Below are 14933 nucleotides of genomic sequence, written 5' to 3' on the forward strand. Positions count from 1 at the left end.
GTATTTCATTCTGTTTTAATGGATTTTATCCCCTCTGGGTAGAGAAAGGAAACATCATTTATGCGCTATTGAACTGCGAGAGGGTTAAAAGAATCAGAACTTATTAAAATAGACATTAGCCAAAAATATGAGGAAACTTCACTGGAAAGTTGCTTCGGGAGCAGTTGAAATCCAATTCTAACAAATCTGCCTCCAACTGTCTGGTTTTCCCCATTTCTCCTGCCTTGTTTAGATTATTTGGCTTGAGCGCCGAAAGCTACCCCATGATTTAAAAAAATGATCGGTAGTTTAGAGTAAACGACCGCTTCAACCCCTTTGGCTGAATGCTCAGAGCCAAGCTCTTGAATTGTTGCTGAATTGAGGGATTGGAGAGGAGAGCGCACATACATATGCGCTCCTTGGTGCTTCATCAGCTCCTCCTCCTCCTCGTGCTTCCCGTGGCTTCGGGGCAGCGCTCAGTGCTTCACCACGCTGGGGGTGATCATCTTGTGGAAGGAGTAGTACCGGCAGTCCTTGGGGGGGACGAGGTCCATGACCGTGGTGCTGATGTTCTCCTTCTTGAACCCAGCCTCGACCAGGTGCGGAACCTGGGTCTCCTGCGAGGGAAGAGGAGCGGGGTCGGAGCAGCAATGGTTTGAGCTCTCCGGCTGCCACCGAGACGGTGCTGAGCCCCAGCTCCTGCTCCATGGGGGTGGGGAGGCTGCAGGGAGCCCCGCTGGGACCTTCTGAACGCTCCTTGCTGAGCTCCCAGCCCTCGCGGACAAGTTAAAGGCCACAAAATGCCCTGGTTTGTGCTGCTCAGCGGCTACCGAGTCGGGACAGCACCAGGGGGATGCTGGAGGTGCCCAGGCTGGGGGCAGCTTTGGTCCCCCCCAGCCCGCTCACCTCAAACATCTTCTTGATGTCGGTGTACTTGGTCTTCAGCAGCTCGCCCCAGGAGGTGAGGTTGCAGTAGGTGAGGACCCCGCCGGGCTGCAGCAGGCGGAAGGCATGGTCCTGCGGCGCAGCAGGGGTGAGAGGTGCAGGGCTCAGCCCCCCCGGACCCCCCCAGGGGCTGTGCCCGCCGCGGTACCTTGATGAAGGCGAACTGATGTGTGTGCCAGGTCTTTGCCGACAGCGGGTAGGTGTCGTACAGGATTCCTGCCCGGGAAAAGTGGAAATAAAGCTGTTTCAACTTTTTCCCTATTTAAATTTGCTCCCCAAGCGCCTGGCACCCACAGGCAGCGGTGTGCCGCACCCTGGGACGGGGGGTCCCTGGGGACTCCGCCTGTGCCCCCCAGGTACTGCCTGGCCTCAGTGCCTCACCAGCGAAGTGCCCGTCCGGCAGCGTCGGCACCACGTCCTCCCACAGCCCCTTCAGTGGCACCACCTGCGGGGACACGCAGAGGGCTCAGCCCCATGCCCGACATCACGGCGTGGCATGGCACGGTATGGCATGGCACAGCACAGTATGGCATGGCACGGCACTGTATGGCACAGCACAGCATGGCACAGTGCAGTATGGCACAGTATGGCACGGTACGGCATGGCACGGCATGGTATGGTGTGGCACGGCAGAGTATGGCATGGCATGGTATGGCACGGCATGGCACAGCATGGCACATTGTGGCATGGTATGGCACGGCACGGCACGGCCCAGCACGGCAGGGCCCTGACCTTGTGCGGCTGCGTCCTGGCCCACTCCTCCAGCCGCCGGAAGACGCCCTCGTTGCACTCCACGATCCAGTGCTCCTCGATGTCGAACTCCTCCACCTTGGTGGCGGCGATGGCCATGCCGAAGCCCACCTCCAGCACGCGGCCGCCTGGGGACGAGAGGGGTTGCTGGGGGGGGCCCCGCGCCCTGCTGGGGGGGGCCCGCGCCTCCCCGGGGACACTGGGCGAGGCGAGCACGTGCGGGGCTCTGCTTTCCCTCCCGCAACCCTGGCTTGGGTTGGACCCCTCATTCGGAGCCCCCCAGGCCCCAAACACTCCCTTGTCCCCCCCTTAAATCCCCCCAAGCCCATTGCAATGGAAAGAAGCAACCCCCCCCCCCCCCCCTTGGTGCCAGAAATGCGGGCAGGTGGTGGCCAGGCCCCCCTCCTCCCCCCCCCCCCCAAGCCACCCCATCCCCTTTAGGGAATGTGTCACCGCTGACACGAGCGCACAAGTGCCACCACCATGCGGGGAGCACCCAACCCCCCCCCCCCCCCCAAACCCCTTCCCTGTGCCGTTCACTGGCCCCCCGTGAGGCCCCGTTACCCCTGGAGGCGGCCACGGCCGCCAGCGAGTGCATGTAGGGGGTCTCCCAGCGCTCCATCACCGGCTTCCCCAGGATCTCCAGGTGGGAGTCCGGGGCGTCGTAGGCGGCCGTCGCCCCCCGCCAGGCCTGCCGGCAGTCCTCGCCATCCGCGAAGATGGGTGCCGCGGCCGGGTGGGCGCTCATGGTCCTGCGGGAGGAAAGTCCAAGGGCTCGGCGGTGCTGGGGGAGGGAGAGGGCTCTGGGCGCTCGGCCGGCTTTAAATAGCCGGGGCCGGGAAAGAGCTGAGTGTGCACGGCGGGCTGGGGCCCCTTTTGGGTGAAAGGGCTGCCTTATCGGGCTGGGAGGGGACAGCGGGGGCCGGGCGAGCGGTGCCCACGTGCAGCTGGGTGGTCCCGGGTGGCTGGAGGGGTCACGGGGGACTGTGCCATGCACTGGGGCCATGCAATCAAGCTGTGCCGTGCACAGGGGTTATGCACTGTGTATTGAAATGTGCATCAGGGCTGTGCCATGCGTTGCAACCACGCACCGCGGCCATGCAATGAGGGTGTGCTGTGCGCTGGGGCCTTGCAATGGGGCTGCACCATGCATTGCAACGTGCACCAGGGCTGTGCTGTGCACTGGGGCCATGCAATAAAGCATGTACTAGGGCCCTGCACTGGGGCCCTGCACTGGGGTCTCGCACTGGGGCTGTACCGTGCACCAGGGCCATGCACTAAGGGTGTGCTGTGCACTGGGGCCTTGCACCGGGGCCGCACCGTGCACTGCAGCGTGCACCGAGCCCGCCCCCGCGCCCTTGCACCGCGCCCGCCCCGCGCTTTGCACCCGCGCGCTCGCAGCGAGGCCCCGCCCCCGGCGGCGAGACCCCGCCCCTTCCCCTCCACGACAGCCACGCCCCTTTCCCCCCTAAACCCCGCCCCCCGCAAACCCCACCCACTCCGCGCCCCTCCCACCCCCACCCGCCCCCTCCCGTCGCCCCCCGCGCGCCGCCGCCGCTCTCCCCCCTCCCTCCCCCCCCCTCCCCTCCCGGAGCCCCGCCCCCTCCCGCCCCTTCCCGCCCCTCCCTGGGCGCGGCCCCGGAGACCCCGTAGCGGGGGCAGGTGCGCGCGCAGCGGCCGTTGGCGGCGCTGAGGGAGCGCGAGCGCGCGGCGGGCGGGCGGCGGCGAGGAGGGGGGGCGGGGGGGGCCGGGCCCGGGGGCGGCCGTTTGCTGCAGCTCCTGGGGGGGGGGGGGAGGGGGCAAAGAAAAGGAAGAAAGTAAGCGGAAAAGAGGCAAAAAAAAAAAAATAATAACAATAAAAAAAAAAAAAAGCAAAGCGAGGAGCCGAGCTACCGCCGGAACCGGGCGCGGCCCCCGGGAGCCGCCGCCATGAACAGCGTGGGAGGCGCCGACGAGATCGGGTGAGGGGGAGAGGGGGGAGGTTGTGGGGGGGGGAGGCTCCGGTTCTCCTCACGGGAAGGCCGCGGGGGGGGGGGGACAGGAAGGGGGGGGAGGCTCCGCCCCGCCACCGGGCCCGGCCGCCATGCTGGCCCCGCGCGCACCGGCACGGGCCCGGCCCCGTCACGTGACCCCCCCCGCCGCGGCGGCAGGTGGCGCGGCCCAAGGTCACCGCGCGGCTCCCCGGAAACCTCCAAATCCCACCCAAAAAAAACCGAAGTCCCCCCCCCAAAACCCCAAATCCCTCCCCCAACCCCCTAAAACCCCCCAGATCCCCCCCAAACCCTCTTCAAACCCCCTCAAACCCCCTCAAATCCCCCCCAAACCACCCCCAAACCCCTCAAATCCCCCCAAAATGGCCCCAAAACCACCCCCAAACCCTCAAATCCCCCCCAAATCCATCGCATGGCCTGGCCGGGGTTGCTTCGGTCAAAACAGGGGTCCTGGGGCCTTCCCCTGGGGGTCCCGGAGCCTTCCTCCCGGGCATGATGAAGATGACGAAGCCCCCAATGCTCCTCACGGTCCCAAGGCCGCTGGCTCAGGATGGGTTTCCAGGCCATTTTCTGGTTTCAGCACAAAGCCCAGCCTTGCTCCCCAGCCAGGGGGTGTCAGGCTGTAAGGGAGCGCTTGGCGGCTCTCCCACCCCAGTTATCAGCTCTATCTCGGGCCTCAGTTCTTCTAAGGTACGTTTGGGGCAACCCCGGTGCCATCTTCGAAAGCCAATAAAGCCTGGAGACTCTACAAGTTAGAACAGGAAACAGCAGGAAAAAAAAAACAACACCCGACATCTAAATATTTAAATGAAGAGCCTGTAGACTCCGCATGTTAGGATGGGAAGCAGCAAAAGAAGATTAACCTATTTAAATAAAAGCCTGTAGACTTCATGAGTTAGAGTGGGAAACAGCAAAAAGAGGATGAGAAAAACCCTGTGGGCTGCTCAGCTTTCACTACAAACGAATTGGCATGGGGTGCTTTTTTACCGTGTGGGTTCTTCATTTGTATGGCCTTAAAAACATGAGGAGCAAGAAAACTGCCTTGAATATCACATGAACAGCATGCACTGCACGAGGCGTGTTTAAATATGTAGGTTTAGCCCCAAAAGTGCTTTTTTTTGTTGTTGTTGTTTTTGGATCCTGGCCCTTAAGACGCTACCTGGTGTCTTATACTGGGCACCGCAGGCAGACGTGTGCGTGCTGGTGTCCGAGAGTTGTAGGTGAGCGCAGGCTGCGAGCCCCCGCTGGAGGATCATCAGCGCCCGTCCTGAGCAGGCCTGGTGATTCCTGGTTGCAGGCTGCTTAGGTTTCGATCCTGCTGAGTCGTAATCAGATTTGAAAGGACTAAATCTTAATTGGAGAGGGCGATTTTCTGTTCTCCCCCCTCCCCAAAAGTGCTCAGGTGAGAGGATAAAGCGCAGTTTTGGTCAGCTGCCGATAGCCGTGCAAAGGAAGTTCTGTTCTGAAGGCTGTTGCGAGTTGCAACAACAACTTAAACTTGATAGGAAGTTGTGAATTGATCCACTTTCCTGGGCAGATTTTAAGTTTAGAAGACAAAATAATTCCTTATGTTGGTGTGAGTAGGTAGGGGCTTAAGAACATTATTGATTGTAGTTGGGACTTGGAGCGCTTTCAGTGACAGAAAGCGCTGCTCTTGAGATTGCTGCATCCTACGGGCCAGAACCCGTTGGAGCTGCACTAAAAAGGTAGATGATGGTCAAGCTGATGTTATTTTACGTAGGCAAGGAGTTTGTAGGGTTTTTTCTGAGTTTCAGCCCTTCCACATATCTTTTCATGCTTTTTTATTAATTCTGGAATTAGCTATTTCAGCGTTAGACACATTTCCGTGAGAGAAGAAGAAATCTTTGTCAGGAAAGAGTTGGAGTGGAACACGTGGGTCTGTGAAACTTGGGTAAAAGTTCTCAGCCGAGCTGCGTCTGCTGAAGCAAGAGCCCTCGTTGGGTCGTGCACCTCTCGCTTCAGGCCGCTCTTGTGCCGTGTTCCCCTGCTTTTTGGGGCACGTGGGGCAGTTACCTCCTGAGTTTGCTGCGTGTCCCCAGACCAACCCGTCGTGGAGTCGAAGGCCGGGGGCAGTCACGGAGTGGGCATGTAAATAGAGGCCGTGTATTTACATGCAGCTGCTGCAGCTGACCTCAGGCAACCCGGCCTTTTTGTTTGTTGAAACGTACGGGAGGTGACTACAAGGAATTAATCACGGAATTGGAAGGTTTCAACGGCCGGAGACTGCGAGGAGTCCTCCTTCCCCGCAGCCAGCTTGGCGTTCTGTCAGAGTGCAGCTGGTATTTCAAATCGATCTCTTATAAATTGATCTTGGATGCCAGGCTATCGAGTTTAGTTCAAAAAAAAAAAAGCCAAACCCAACGCGTGGCTGGTGGAGAAAAGGTAGGGAATGCGCAGCGATGGGCATCGTCAAAACTTCAATCTGAGCAAGCATCAGATGAGGTTTTTTCCTTTGCTGCCAGGAGACAAAAGTTGTTTTCTTGCAGAACTTGCAGAAATGTAATGGCCCAAGAAGGAGCACGTGGATTTGTGCGTGTCCCACGTGTGGGGAGGAAGTTTGGTGAAGGGGGAGCCGTGGGAACGAGCAGGAAGTCTGCGCCTGGCGGTGGCTGCTGGGCCCGTTGGGCTGTTACCTGCTGTGAAAACTGGGTGGTGGTGAGGAAGCTCCTCTGAGCTGGTGCCTCTGCCAGTGGGGGCCTGGGGGGACTTTTCCTGCCCTGAGAAGAGCTTTGTCCTGAAAGGTGCAAGTAGGAAACAGGCCCGCTCGCAGAGAAGGTCGGTAGTGGATGGAGTGTCCCGCTGGCGCTGCTACCGGGGGCATCGCTATAACGAGGCGCTGAGGATTCAGGTTTGCCTGGATGGAGCAAGACTTTTCGGTACCACTTAATGCTGAATTTAGTCACCCTTATCTTCATACGTAGCTTATCTCCACACGTAGAGCGTTGTTTTATCCGCTGTTACTGCATAAGGGTCGTGATGTGATGCCATAGCACGGAGAAATGAATCAGAGTGAAAAAGGGCTGCGGGTTTCTTCCATGAGCTGCCCTGCCTCGCCGAGCCCTCTGGGTCCTTCCCCGACCCCCGTGCAGCAGCGCTCTGCCTGGGCAGTGGCTGTTCCCTGCTGCTGTAGTGGCTCCTGAAAGGGAGGTGAGCGGAGGGGTCTTTATTAGGAGAATGGTTTTTTTTAGTTATGTTTGGAAAAGGGGGAACCTCAGCTTTCCACTTCTGATCTGCGGCTGTGCTCGGGTGAGTAGAAAACAAAAGCAGGAGGTGATTTCCTCTCCTGGAGGATTGATCTGAGATGTAGAGGGCATCCTCCAAGGATAAATCATCCCAGCACGGCTCTGTGCAGACACAGAACTATTAACTGGAGGTGTTTTTACATCGGTGCTCCTCACTGAAAAGGGCCAAACGTTGGGGTGGTGGTTTTCAACTAGCCTTTAATTACAGAGTAAAATATTTTGCATGGGAGTCTTGTCACACCCTGAGGTTGATAAAGAGCTGCCAAGCAGGCGGCCTCACGTCTCCTCTCGCTGTACTTCCCCGAGTGCTTTGCGTGCTCCGACACGAAGTGCTGCAGGTCCGGGCGTCTTTTGTAGGAGAAGGGGGTTGATTCAGAGCTGTCCCAGGTTTTAAGCGTGGAGTTCGGTTTGGGTTTCAGTCACGACCTTCTCGTGCATTTGGAGAGATCTGGAAGCTAGGGATTGTAACGTGGCTTCACAACTGATCTCTGCACCGCTGCTGCTCTGGTACTTCGTGCTTGCCTCACGAGTTTCCTTTCCACCTTAGACTTGGCAGTTCCACTTTTGCTTTCATCTTCACTAGACGATGACGGTAAACCAAAGCGATTCTGACTCGTCCTGCTACGTGAGTGAAGGAGTAACAAGTAAAAGGAGGGGCTGAGTTTTCTTTTAACCAACAGTTTGAGGATATTTTTTGTTTTTTTTTACCAGCACTGTGCTTTTTGGGAACCCAGCAGCAAGGAAACCCGAGGGCTGACATAAGCTTCTTGATCCGAGCACGGAACAAATTCATAACCTTTCTCTTGTACCCAGTTATGCAGCTAGAGAACAAGTACAGAAATCCCAGGTAACGCCCCAGTTTTTTAGCTGTGATTCCCACTGGGCTTTGACCACATGGCCCGCGGAAGCTGGCCACGTCGTACCCCAGGGCAGGTGCACTTATTGCTTGGTGTTTTTAAGTTGGTATTAAATAACTTCAACTGCTGTCAGTTGGTTTTTCACGTGGCGGTAACACCAAATGCGCAAACTGCAGGTATTGTGGCAAAAGTAACACCTGACTTCTCAGAGAGGGCTGCAGCAGCTGTGTTGCTAATCCATTTTTGTATGGTAGAGTTTTTTTAACCTATTTAGGTTGTCAGTTATCTTGTAATGTTCAGTGTTAGGTAGCAAATGGCTGTGGAAGAGCTCAAGCTGTTTGTTCTTTGAACTCCATTTCAAAGGCTTAATGCAGGACTGTGCGCCTCTCGGTCATTAGCCTGGGATTAAAGCACTTAATAGACTTAGGTGTCTAAACCGCGGTGTCTGGTCTTCCATCAGCTTGCTTTATCTCAGAAGTTTGGGATTTTGTTTTCATCCTTAAATCGGAGCTGCGTGGCCCTGCAGCTGCTGTTTGGTTCTGTTGCCACGAGAAGCTGGGAAGGGAACTGGGAGCCAGGGAGCCAGGCGTCCCGGACTGGGGAGGGGTTGAGCAGGTAGAGTGCGACTTTAATGATGTGCTTGGATCGGTTTTCAAACAATTTCCGTGGTGCTTTGTACATATTTTCGTGAACTATGAAGTGTTCCATGCTGGAACCCCCTTCTGCCCTCAGAATAGCAGGTAAACGGACCTGGGTGATCCTCTGCGTTGTTCTTTCCTCTTGGCTAGTGAAAGCTTTCTCGAAGTAACGCCGTTTTCTCAAGTTCCTGGAAGTGGGGAGTTGAGAGAAGCTTCGGCTGTTCTGATAATCCTGTCTTCTCTTCACATGAAAGAACAAAACATTCTCTAATAAACGTACAAGCTCTGCTCATGCCCATGGCACACAAAGCGGGTGCTCCAGTTCTATCTGAATCTTCCCAAAGCAGAAGGTGGTTGTCAGGAGGAATCGAGGCTTTCTGGTGAAGAATTGGCTTTATCGTGTGTTTTGGAGGCCTCGGCACCGGCAGAGCCGTTCAGAATAGCTGACTGCTTTGGTAAATAAGATGAAACGTCTTTCCTGTAGCACCCTAACACTGCTCTGTGCTTCCATTGCAGAAAACTGTTTGTGGGTGGCCTGGACTGGAGTACAACACAAGGTAAGCTATGTATTCTACAGTCGTTGGGCCAGCCCTTCGTGTACAACCAAACATGCGCAGACACCTAGCTTTTTACCAGGCAATACCGTGGTAGGGAAATCTGGTTGAGATTCTGCTATTTTTTCTGCGAACAGATAAAATTTTCTGTAGAGAAAGTTCCAATCGCTGTTTTGCTTTTTTACGTTCTGTTTTGTGTTGAAGTTGTTGTCAACTCAGAAGACGGCAGTTCTTAAAAATCATTTCCTTACTGTCATATTGCTGTCCTTTTGCATGAGTAGAAATAACTCATTTTGTTTAGATAAAGCGTGATTGCTTTCAAAAGGTGATTAGCTCAAGTCTGAACTTGTTCAGCTGCTTCGTTCTATCTTGTCTCGTAGTTTGGAACACAGCCTGGTAAAGTTAATATCTGGTTCTGTTTAATATATCCTTCTTTTAACAGAAACTCTTCGTAGCTACTTCTCCCAGTATGGAGAAGTTGTAGACTGCGTAATAATGAAAGATAAAACAACAAACCAGTCTCGAGGATTTGGATTTGTCAAATTTAAAGATCCCAACTGTGTGGGAACAGTACTGGCCAGTAGACCTCATACGTTAGATGGCCGAAATGTAAGTCGACTTTGTTTCATTTTCTGGTGTGGGTTTTTTTGATTTTTTTTTTTTTTTCCCCAGACTGCTTCAAATATATGTTTTAAATTCTGACTTCTTATTGCATACCGGATAATGTAAAAGTTGCCTGCTTTTTGGTTTTAATTATTTATTGCAAGACAGCTTTAACTCAGTGATCTGTGTCATGTTGTAGAAGCAATGTATTGCTGATAGCTTTTATCTGAGGAGCTGAATTTCAGCAGCGCTGTGTTCAGCTGCCAGAAACGTAACTTCCTAGAACAGCGTTCCACACTCTGAGATCTGACCAAGCTGGAATCTCTTCCAGATTGATCCAAAGCCATGTACACCTAGGGGGATGCAGCCCGAACGGACACGGCCAAAGGAAGGATGGGTAAGGAGCGATAACGTGGTGTGTCGTAGCTGGTTTCCAGGTTTTGTTGCGTTGAATTCTCTTGGATTGTTCCCGTGTCCTAAAAACCAAGAGCTGGAGGCAGGCCTCAAGTGTAAGCTTTACTTCTGAAAAATACACTTAGATTTTTTAATGGTAAGAGTCCAAGTACACTGGAGTTGTTAGCAAACACTTCGTGTTTGTGTTAAACTCGCTTTGTGGGTGTGGTGCTTTTTTAAGCTCTTTGCAGCTGCTTTCAGTGGAGTTCTTCAAGTCTTGAAAGGAGTGTCTGGAAGCGCGCTTGCAGGACTGATACTTTTTTCCAGCCTACTTCATCCCCTGCAGGCTACTATGATTTCATTAAAAAATGAGTAAATGGCCTCAGAACATACTCCCTGGTTCTCTGATCTTCTGAAGAAGAGAGGCTGGGTTCTAACTGAATGCTAAACCTCTGAGCTGAGAGCGTGCAGTTGCTTCCCTTTAATGAGCAGTAGACTCCAGGCCTGGAGACGGCTCCCCCTCAGCCTCCAAGAGACCATTGTTCATATTTAAGCACAAAACGACTGAAGTAGCCAACCTCATTGTCCTTCTGACTGATTCTTTGTTTTTCCTCCTTGATTTAGCAGAAAGGATCCAGGAGCGATAACAATAAATCAAATAAAATTTTTGTTGGTGGGATTCCTCATAACTGTGGCGAGACTGAGCTCAGGGAATACTTCAAGAAATTCGGAGTGGTGAGTCATTCAGCATGATGGCAGTTATCAGTTGGTTGCAAGATGCTTTCCCTCCCCACTGCCTTTTCTCAGATTTCATCAAGCTGTCAAATTTGGGGTTAATTTAGACAAACTGCTATAGGCACATACTGAAGCATTTTGTGATAGTGTACTAAACGTTCATCATCTTGAAGTGCATCTTGCTGTTTGTCAAAATCTATTGCTCTGATAAGTAACTTACTTTGCTTCCTCTGTCTCCTCTCGTTTAAGTCTGCCTGATGCATTATTCTGGTCCCTTCTTGCACAGGGAGAAAATGCTCCTGAGTTTAGGTGGCTTAGAATAATTCTTGCTTTTCAATTGAAAACTTACAGCTCACTGATAGTTTGTTGTTGTTGTTGATTTTTTTTTAATTTTTTTTGAACCGGAAGCACTTCACTGAGCTTACGCTTAAGATCCTTGTCTTTGAATAAGTGATTGGTTGAATTTTGCAGTCTCCTGCCATTATTTTGTTAACACTGGTTGCTTTTAAACAATATCTGGAATCAGCTGAGTTCTCTTGTCCCTGGAATTTCCATTCTAGAGAGAAACTGCTGCTCATGTTATGCAACTGTGTATAATTCAGTTCATAACTTCTGACTAAAACGAGTGTATCTTCTGATTTTTTCTAATTAGTTTTAATTTCCCATTTATCCCAACTGTTGTGGCCTCTTTCCAAGATGGTAAATTACTAAGCTCAATTACTAAACTCAGCTGTAGATAATTTTGAAATATTTAAAGGTTCCCTGAGCTGAATTCCAGGATGTGCCAGCGGATGCGAGCTTGCCATCTTTGAGTGGTGTTTAAAAAAAATCAGAAGATCATGCTAATTGTTTTTCTATACAATTTCTTAGCAGGCAGCAAAGGATTGGTTGATTCTTTCTCAAGTGGCTAAGTTAATCAACGGTACTATTTAAAAATGATTACCTCAAATTTTAAATAAAGGACAAAAGGGAATCGCTAGTAACTCTTTCTTTAGTTTGAAAGACTTACAAATAAAAGTGGAGGAGCATGTTCCACAGCTGTGGGGCATCATTTCTAAAGGCTCTTCCTCACAGACTTGAGGAAAACTTCCAGTTCTGACCTCTGGATGGCTTGGGAGATACAGGGTTATGTTCCACCAAAACCAGAAGGCAACAGCCAGTAAGTGTAAGTGCCTTGAAAAGTAAGTAGTAGAACTTTAACAGCAGTATAGAAATCAGGAAGTCAACGTAGAAGTTTTAATGAGTTGTGTTTGGAGAGGTAGAGGTTCCTTTATATGTTCTGTAGCCACAGAGTGATGAGGCAAAAGCAGGGACTGTTTCTTAGACATGGTAACTGGATGGGAAATAAGACCAATGTGAAGAAGGGGGTCCAAACGGAGCAGTGGAAAGAAGTCTGCCACTGTCACGAGGCAAAATCCCCTAGTGGGGATAAATCTCAGCTGTTAGCATCCCGTAGGATACACTCGAGTGAGTGTGTATGGTGTAATAACTTGAAAAGCGTGTTTTCTAGCTGTTGGTAAAAGATGAATTTGCATCAAGTTTTAAGCTAATAGTAGAAAAAAAAAATTAAGATAAATGGACTTGAAGGCAGAGCTGTGATTCCATGACATCACCTACATTTCGTGACTATTTCTGCATCTGAAAACCTCTAAGGCAGTTCCTTTCAGCTATTTTAATATTGCCTTTGAAACAAATGTTGCATCTCTGTTTCTGTTCTAAGTTATAGCTCATATTGATGCTTAGTTTGAAGAAAATCTTCAAAGTTCTTGAACGACCTTCAGTTCATTTTTTGATTTCTTTTTGTAGCTAAATGCATACCGATACTGATCCCCATAAGTGTTTTTGTAATGCTATTTGAAGCATCAAGTTTATAGCTGATACTGCACCACGCTGACATGCAAGAAATTCAGAGAAACTGTGCAAATTTTTAATGCAGTTAAAGGTGCCTTTCGTATTGAGAGTGAAAATGTTTAAGAATTTAAAAAGTAGTCTCAGGAAGCCATGCTGATGAACAGTGTGTCGAGAACCAGAGACCTACAGAGTTTTATAGGCTATAATGTGAGTATAAGCAGTGGAGCAACCTTAACGCTACATTAAAATCTTAAGTGTGATGAGACCTTAAAAAGCAAAAATGAGGCAGTTTTTTGGAACAGATGAATTCAGGCTTTTCTTAGACTCCCATAAAGAGCAGTATTCCCAATTTGTTTGCACTGTGCTAGGACAGACCGGTATTGATGGCTACATCAAGCATTTAATTGTGCTTTGTGGATAGAGTGCGGGAAACCAGCCTGTGGTAACTGTTTATAACGCTCCCCTGGTAGCACAGTTAGTAGAATTTCCCTTCTCTCTTCCAGGTCACTGAAGTTGTAATGATCTATGACGCAGAGAAACAGAGGCCCCGAGGTAAAGGCTGATCTAGTTTGTCCTTGAAATTTCTTCATACTCTCCTATAGTCAGATGGCAAACTATTTCACACCATCAGAAAAGGTAGATTTTTTTTTCTGTGTTGCCTCAGGAAAAAGAATAATTCGCTGGCAAATATCACGTTAAGTGTACACTCTTCATCTACAGCTTTAGTTGGTATCTGTGCATTTAAAGTCAGATGTTTCATGTTCATTTTTGTTTTTTTGCTAGTTTTTATTTGAATGAAATTTGATTCTTGAGCCACTCCTGTGGTTTAAGGTACAGTAGGGAAAAATATCATCAGACTTTCCTCCTGTTCCACATGAAAGGTATGTTGATGTTTAGAATTGCATGGGGGTGCTCTAGTTCAGAGTACTTCTGAACGTGGGATTAGGACAGAATCCATCCATTACATGCTTTTTGTTTTGGTTAAATGGCTTCACTTAAAATCCGAGAAAAGCAGTTCTTAAACTACATAAAATGATTTCAAAAAATATATATTTTGATTGGGATATATAGTGCCTATATGCTAGACTGCTTTTTTTAATGGAAGAAAAAACACAAAGTCTCTCTGGACTGTTTTAATCGAGTTGGTAACCTTTGGTCAAAATATGAAGCAAGCTTCATGCCATCCACCTTCCATTGCATCTCTCATCTGTTTTGACTATTAAGAGGCAATATTTTAAATAAGTGAAGCTTAGTTGCACTTACCACCTAGTAGCATGTTCTACATGCTAGAGAATAGTTTGCCATCTGAACTCTCATTTCTCCTCTGACTCATTATTAAGAAATGTATTCTTCACTTCATATTTATTAAGCTGTTAAGTCTTAGTTTTATTTTTAATTTAGACATACATCCTTAGTGGCATATTTAAGTGTTTCATAGTAAAGTATGGTAATGTTAAGTAAGTTCTTTTTTTTTCCTTTTCTCTCTGTGAATTGTTTGACTGTGATTAACGATATCTCTTTAGATTTCTTCTCTCTAGGTGATAATTTATCACAGAGGTACAGGCCAGTTCCACAGTCAGAGGAGGGACGGGCTTTGTCTTTTATTGGAGTGTAAACGAAGTTTCAATATATTTGTTTTTTTTTGTTTTGTTTTCTTGCCTTAGCTATCTTAATCTTCTTTCAACAGATGTCTTCTATTTAAGCAGAACATAAATTCATCCATTTAAATGCTTTAGAGCATCTAATTTCAAATAGAGGAAGCAGTGGAGACCAAGATAAGGGCAAATGAGTATAATTTGTGGTTGAAGTTTTGAATTATTCCAGTAACTACTGTATCATCTATATCTTTGTGATATTTATCCCAGCCTTGCAGCCTCTGAGCAAAAAGTACTAAAACATCATGCCTGCTCTGGATTAATCCTGGTCTGAATTAATGGCTTCTCTGCTTAGAGCTATACTAAAAAAAATTAATAGAAGGCTTCTGGTCCACTTATGACTTGGTAGCTTGAAGCAGAAATGACAGATGTGCTCAGGTTTGAAAACCTATCTGTCTCCATCCAGTGTGCAGATGTACTGCAGAATACTTTCCTCCTTTATTTGTTTGACTTCTTAAACAGCGTTCTTGAATCCTGTTGCTCTGGCTTTCATTTTTGTTCCATTAGATTCCTTTTATGTAGTGTAACTAACTGTCATCTCCAAAAATGGCCTTGTTAATCCCTCGGGGTGTGCTAGGAAAAATTGCTCCTTTGTATCTGGTGCTCCTGGTCGTGCATCCCAGAACACATTTTCTCCTGCTTTCTTTCTGATCTGTATTCTGTTGTACAGCGCTGTTCAGTCCCTGCTTGTCCCTTTAACATGACACCTGAATTACTCT

At 49.7% G+C, this 14933-nt stretch overlaps 2 protein-coding genes across 7 annotated transcripts in view; one reads left to right on the forward strand and one right to left on the reverse strand.

The window, feature by feature from the left end:
* On the reverse strand, positions 1-3631 carry GAMT (guanidinoacetate N-methyltransferase). The gene is made up of 7 exons (XM_035571384.2): positions 3568-3631; positions 2239-2426; positions 1657-1802; positions 1306-1369; positions 1073-1140; positions 886-996; positions 1-596 (listed from the first exon to the last, which is right to left on the reverse strand). Exons 1-7 carry the CDS (start codon positions 3603-3605, stop codon positions 456-458), a joined length of 756 nt encoding a protein of 251 aa, XP_035427277.2. The 5' UTR covers positions 3606-3631; the 3' UTR covers positions 1-455.
* DAZAP1 (DAZ associated protein 1) overlaps positions 3315-14933 on the forward strand; it is a 25814-nt gene continuing 14195 nt past the window's right edge. Inside the window, exons 1-7 of one of the 6 annotated variants that reach the window (XM_035571378.2) lie at positions 3315-3379; positions 3580-3635; positions 8940-8980; positions 9420-9586; positions 9912-9977; positions 10598-10708; positions 13063-13111. In XM_035571378.2, coding sequence (XP_035427271.1) covers positions 3604-3635; positions 8940-8980; positions 9420-9586; positions 9912-9977; positions 10598-10708; positions 13063-13111 — 466 coding nt within the window. In that variant the 5' untranslated portion in view covers positions 3315-3379; positions 3580-3603. Of the gene's footprint in view, positions 3380-3538; positions 3636-7728; positions 7776-8939; positions 8981-9419; positions 9587-9911; positions 9978-10597; positions 10709-13062; positions 13112-14933 lie in introns of those variants that run through there. The other 5 variants (XM_035571381.2, XM_035571380.2, XM_035571379.2 and 2 more) reach the window with 5 other exon arrangements.

The sequence above is a fragment of the Cygnus atratus genome, chromosome 26 (assembly GCF_013377495.2).
Source record: "Cygnus atratus isolate AKBS03 ecotype Queensland, Australia chromosome 26, CAtr_DNAZoo_HiC_assembly, whole genome shotgun sequence".
Classification (NCBI taxonomy): domain Eukaryota; kingdom Metazoa; phylum Chordata; class Aves; order Anseriformes; family Anatidae; genus Cygnus; species Cygnus atratus.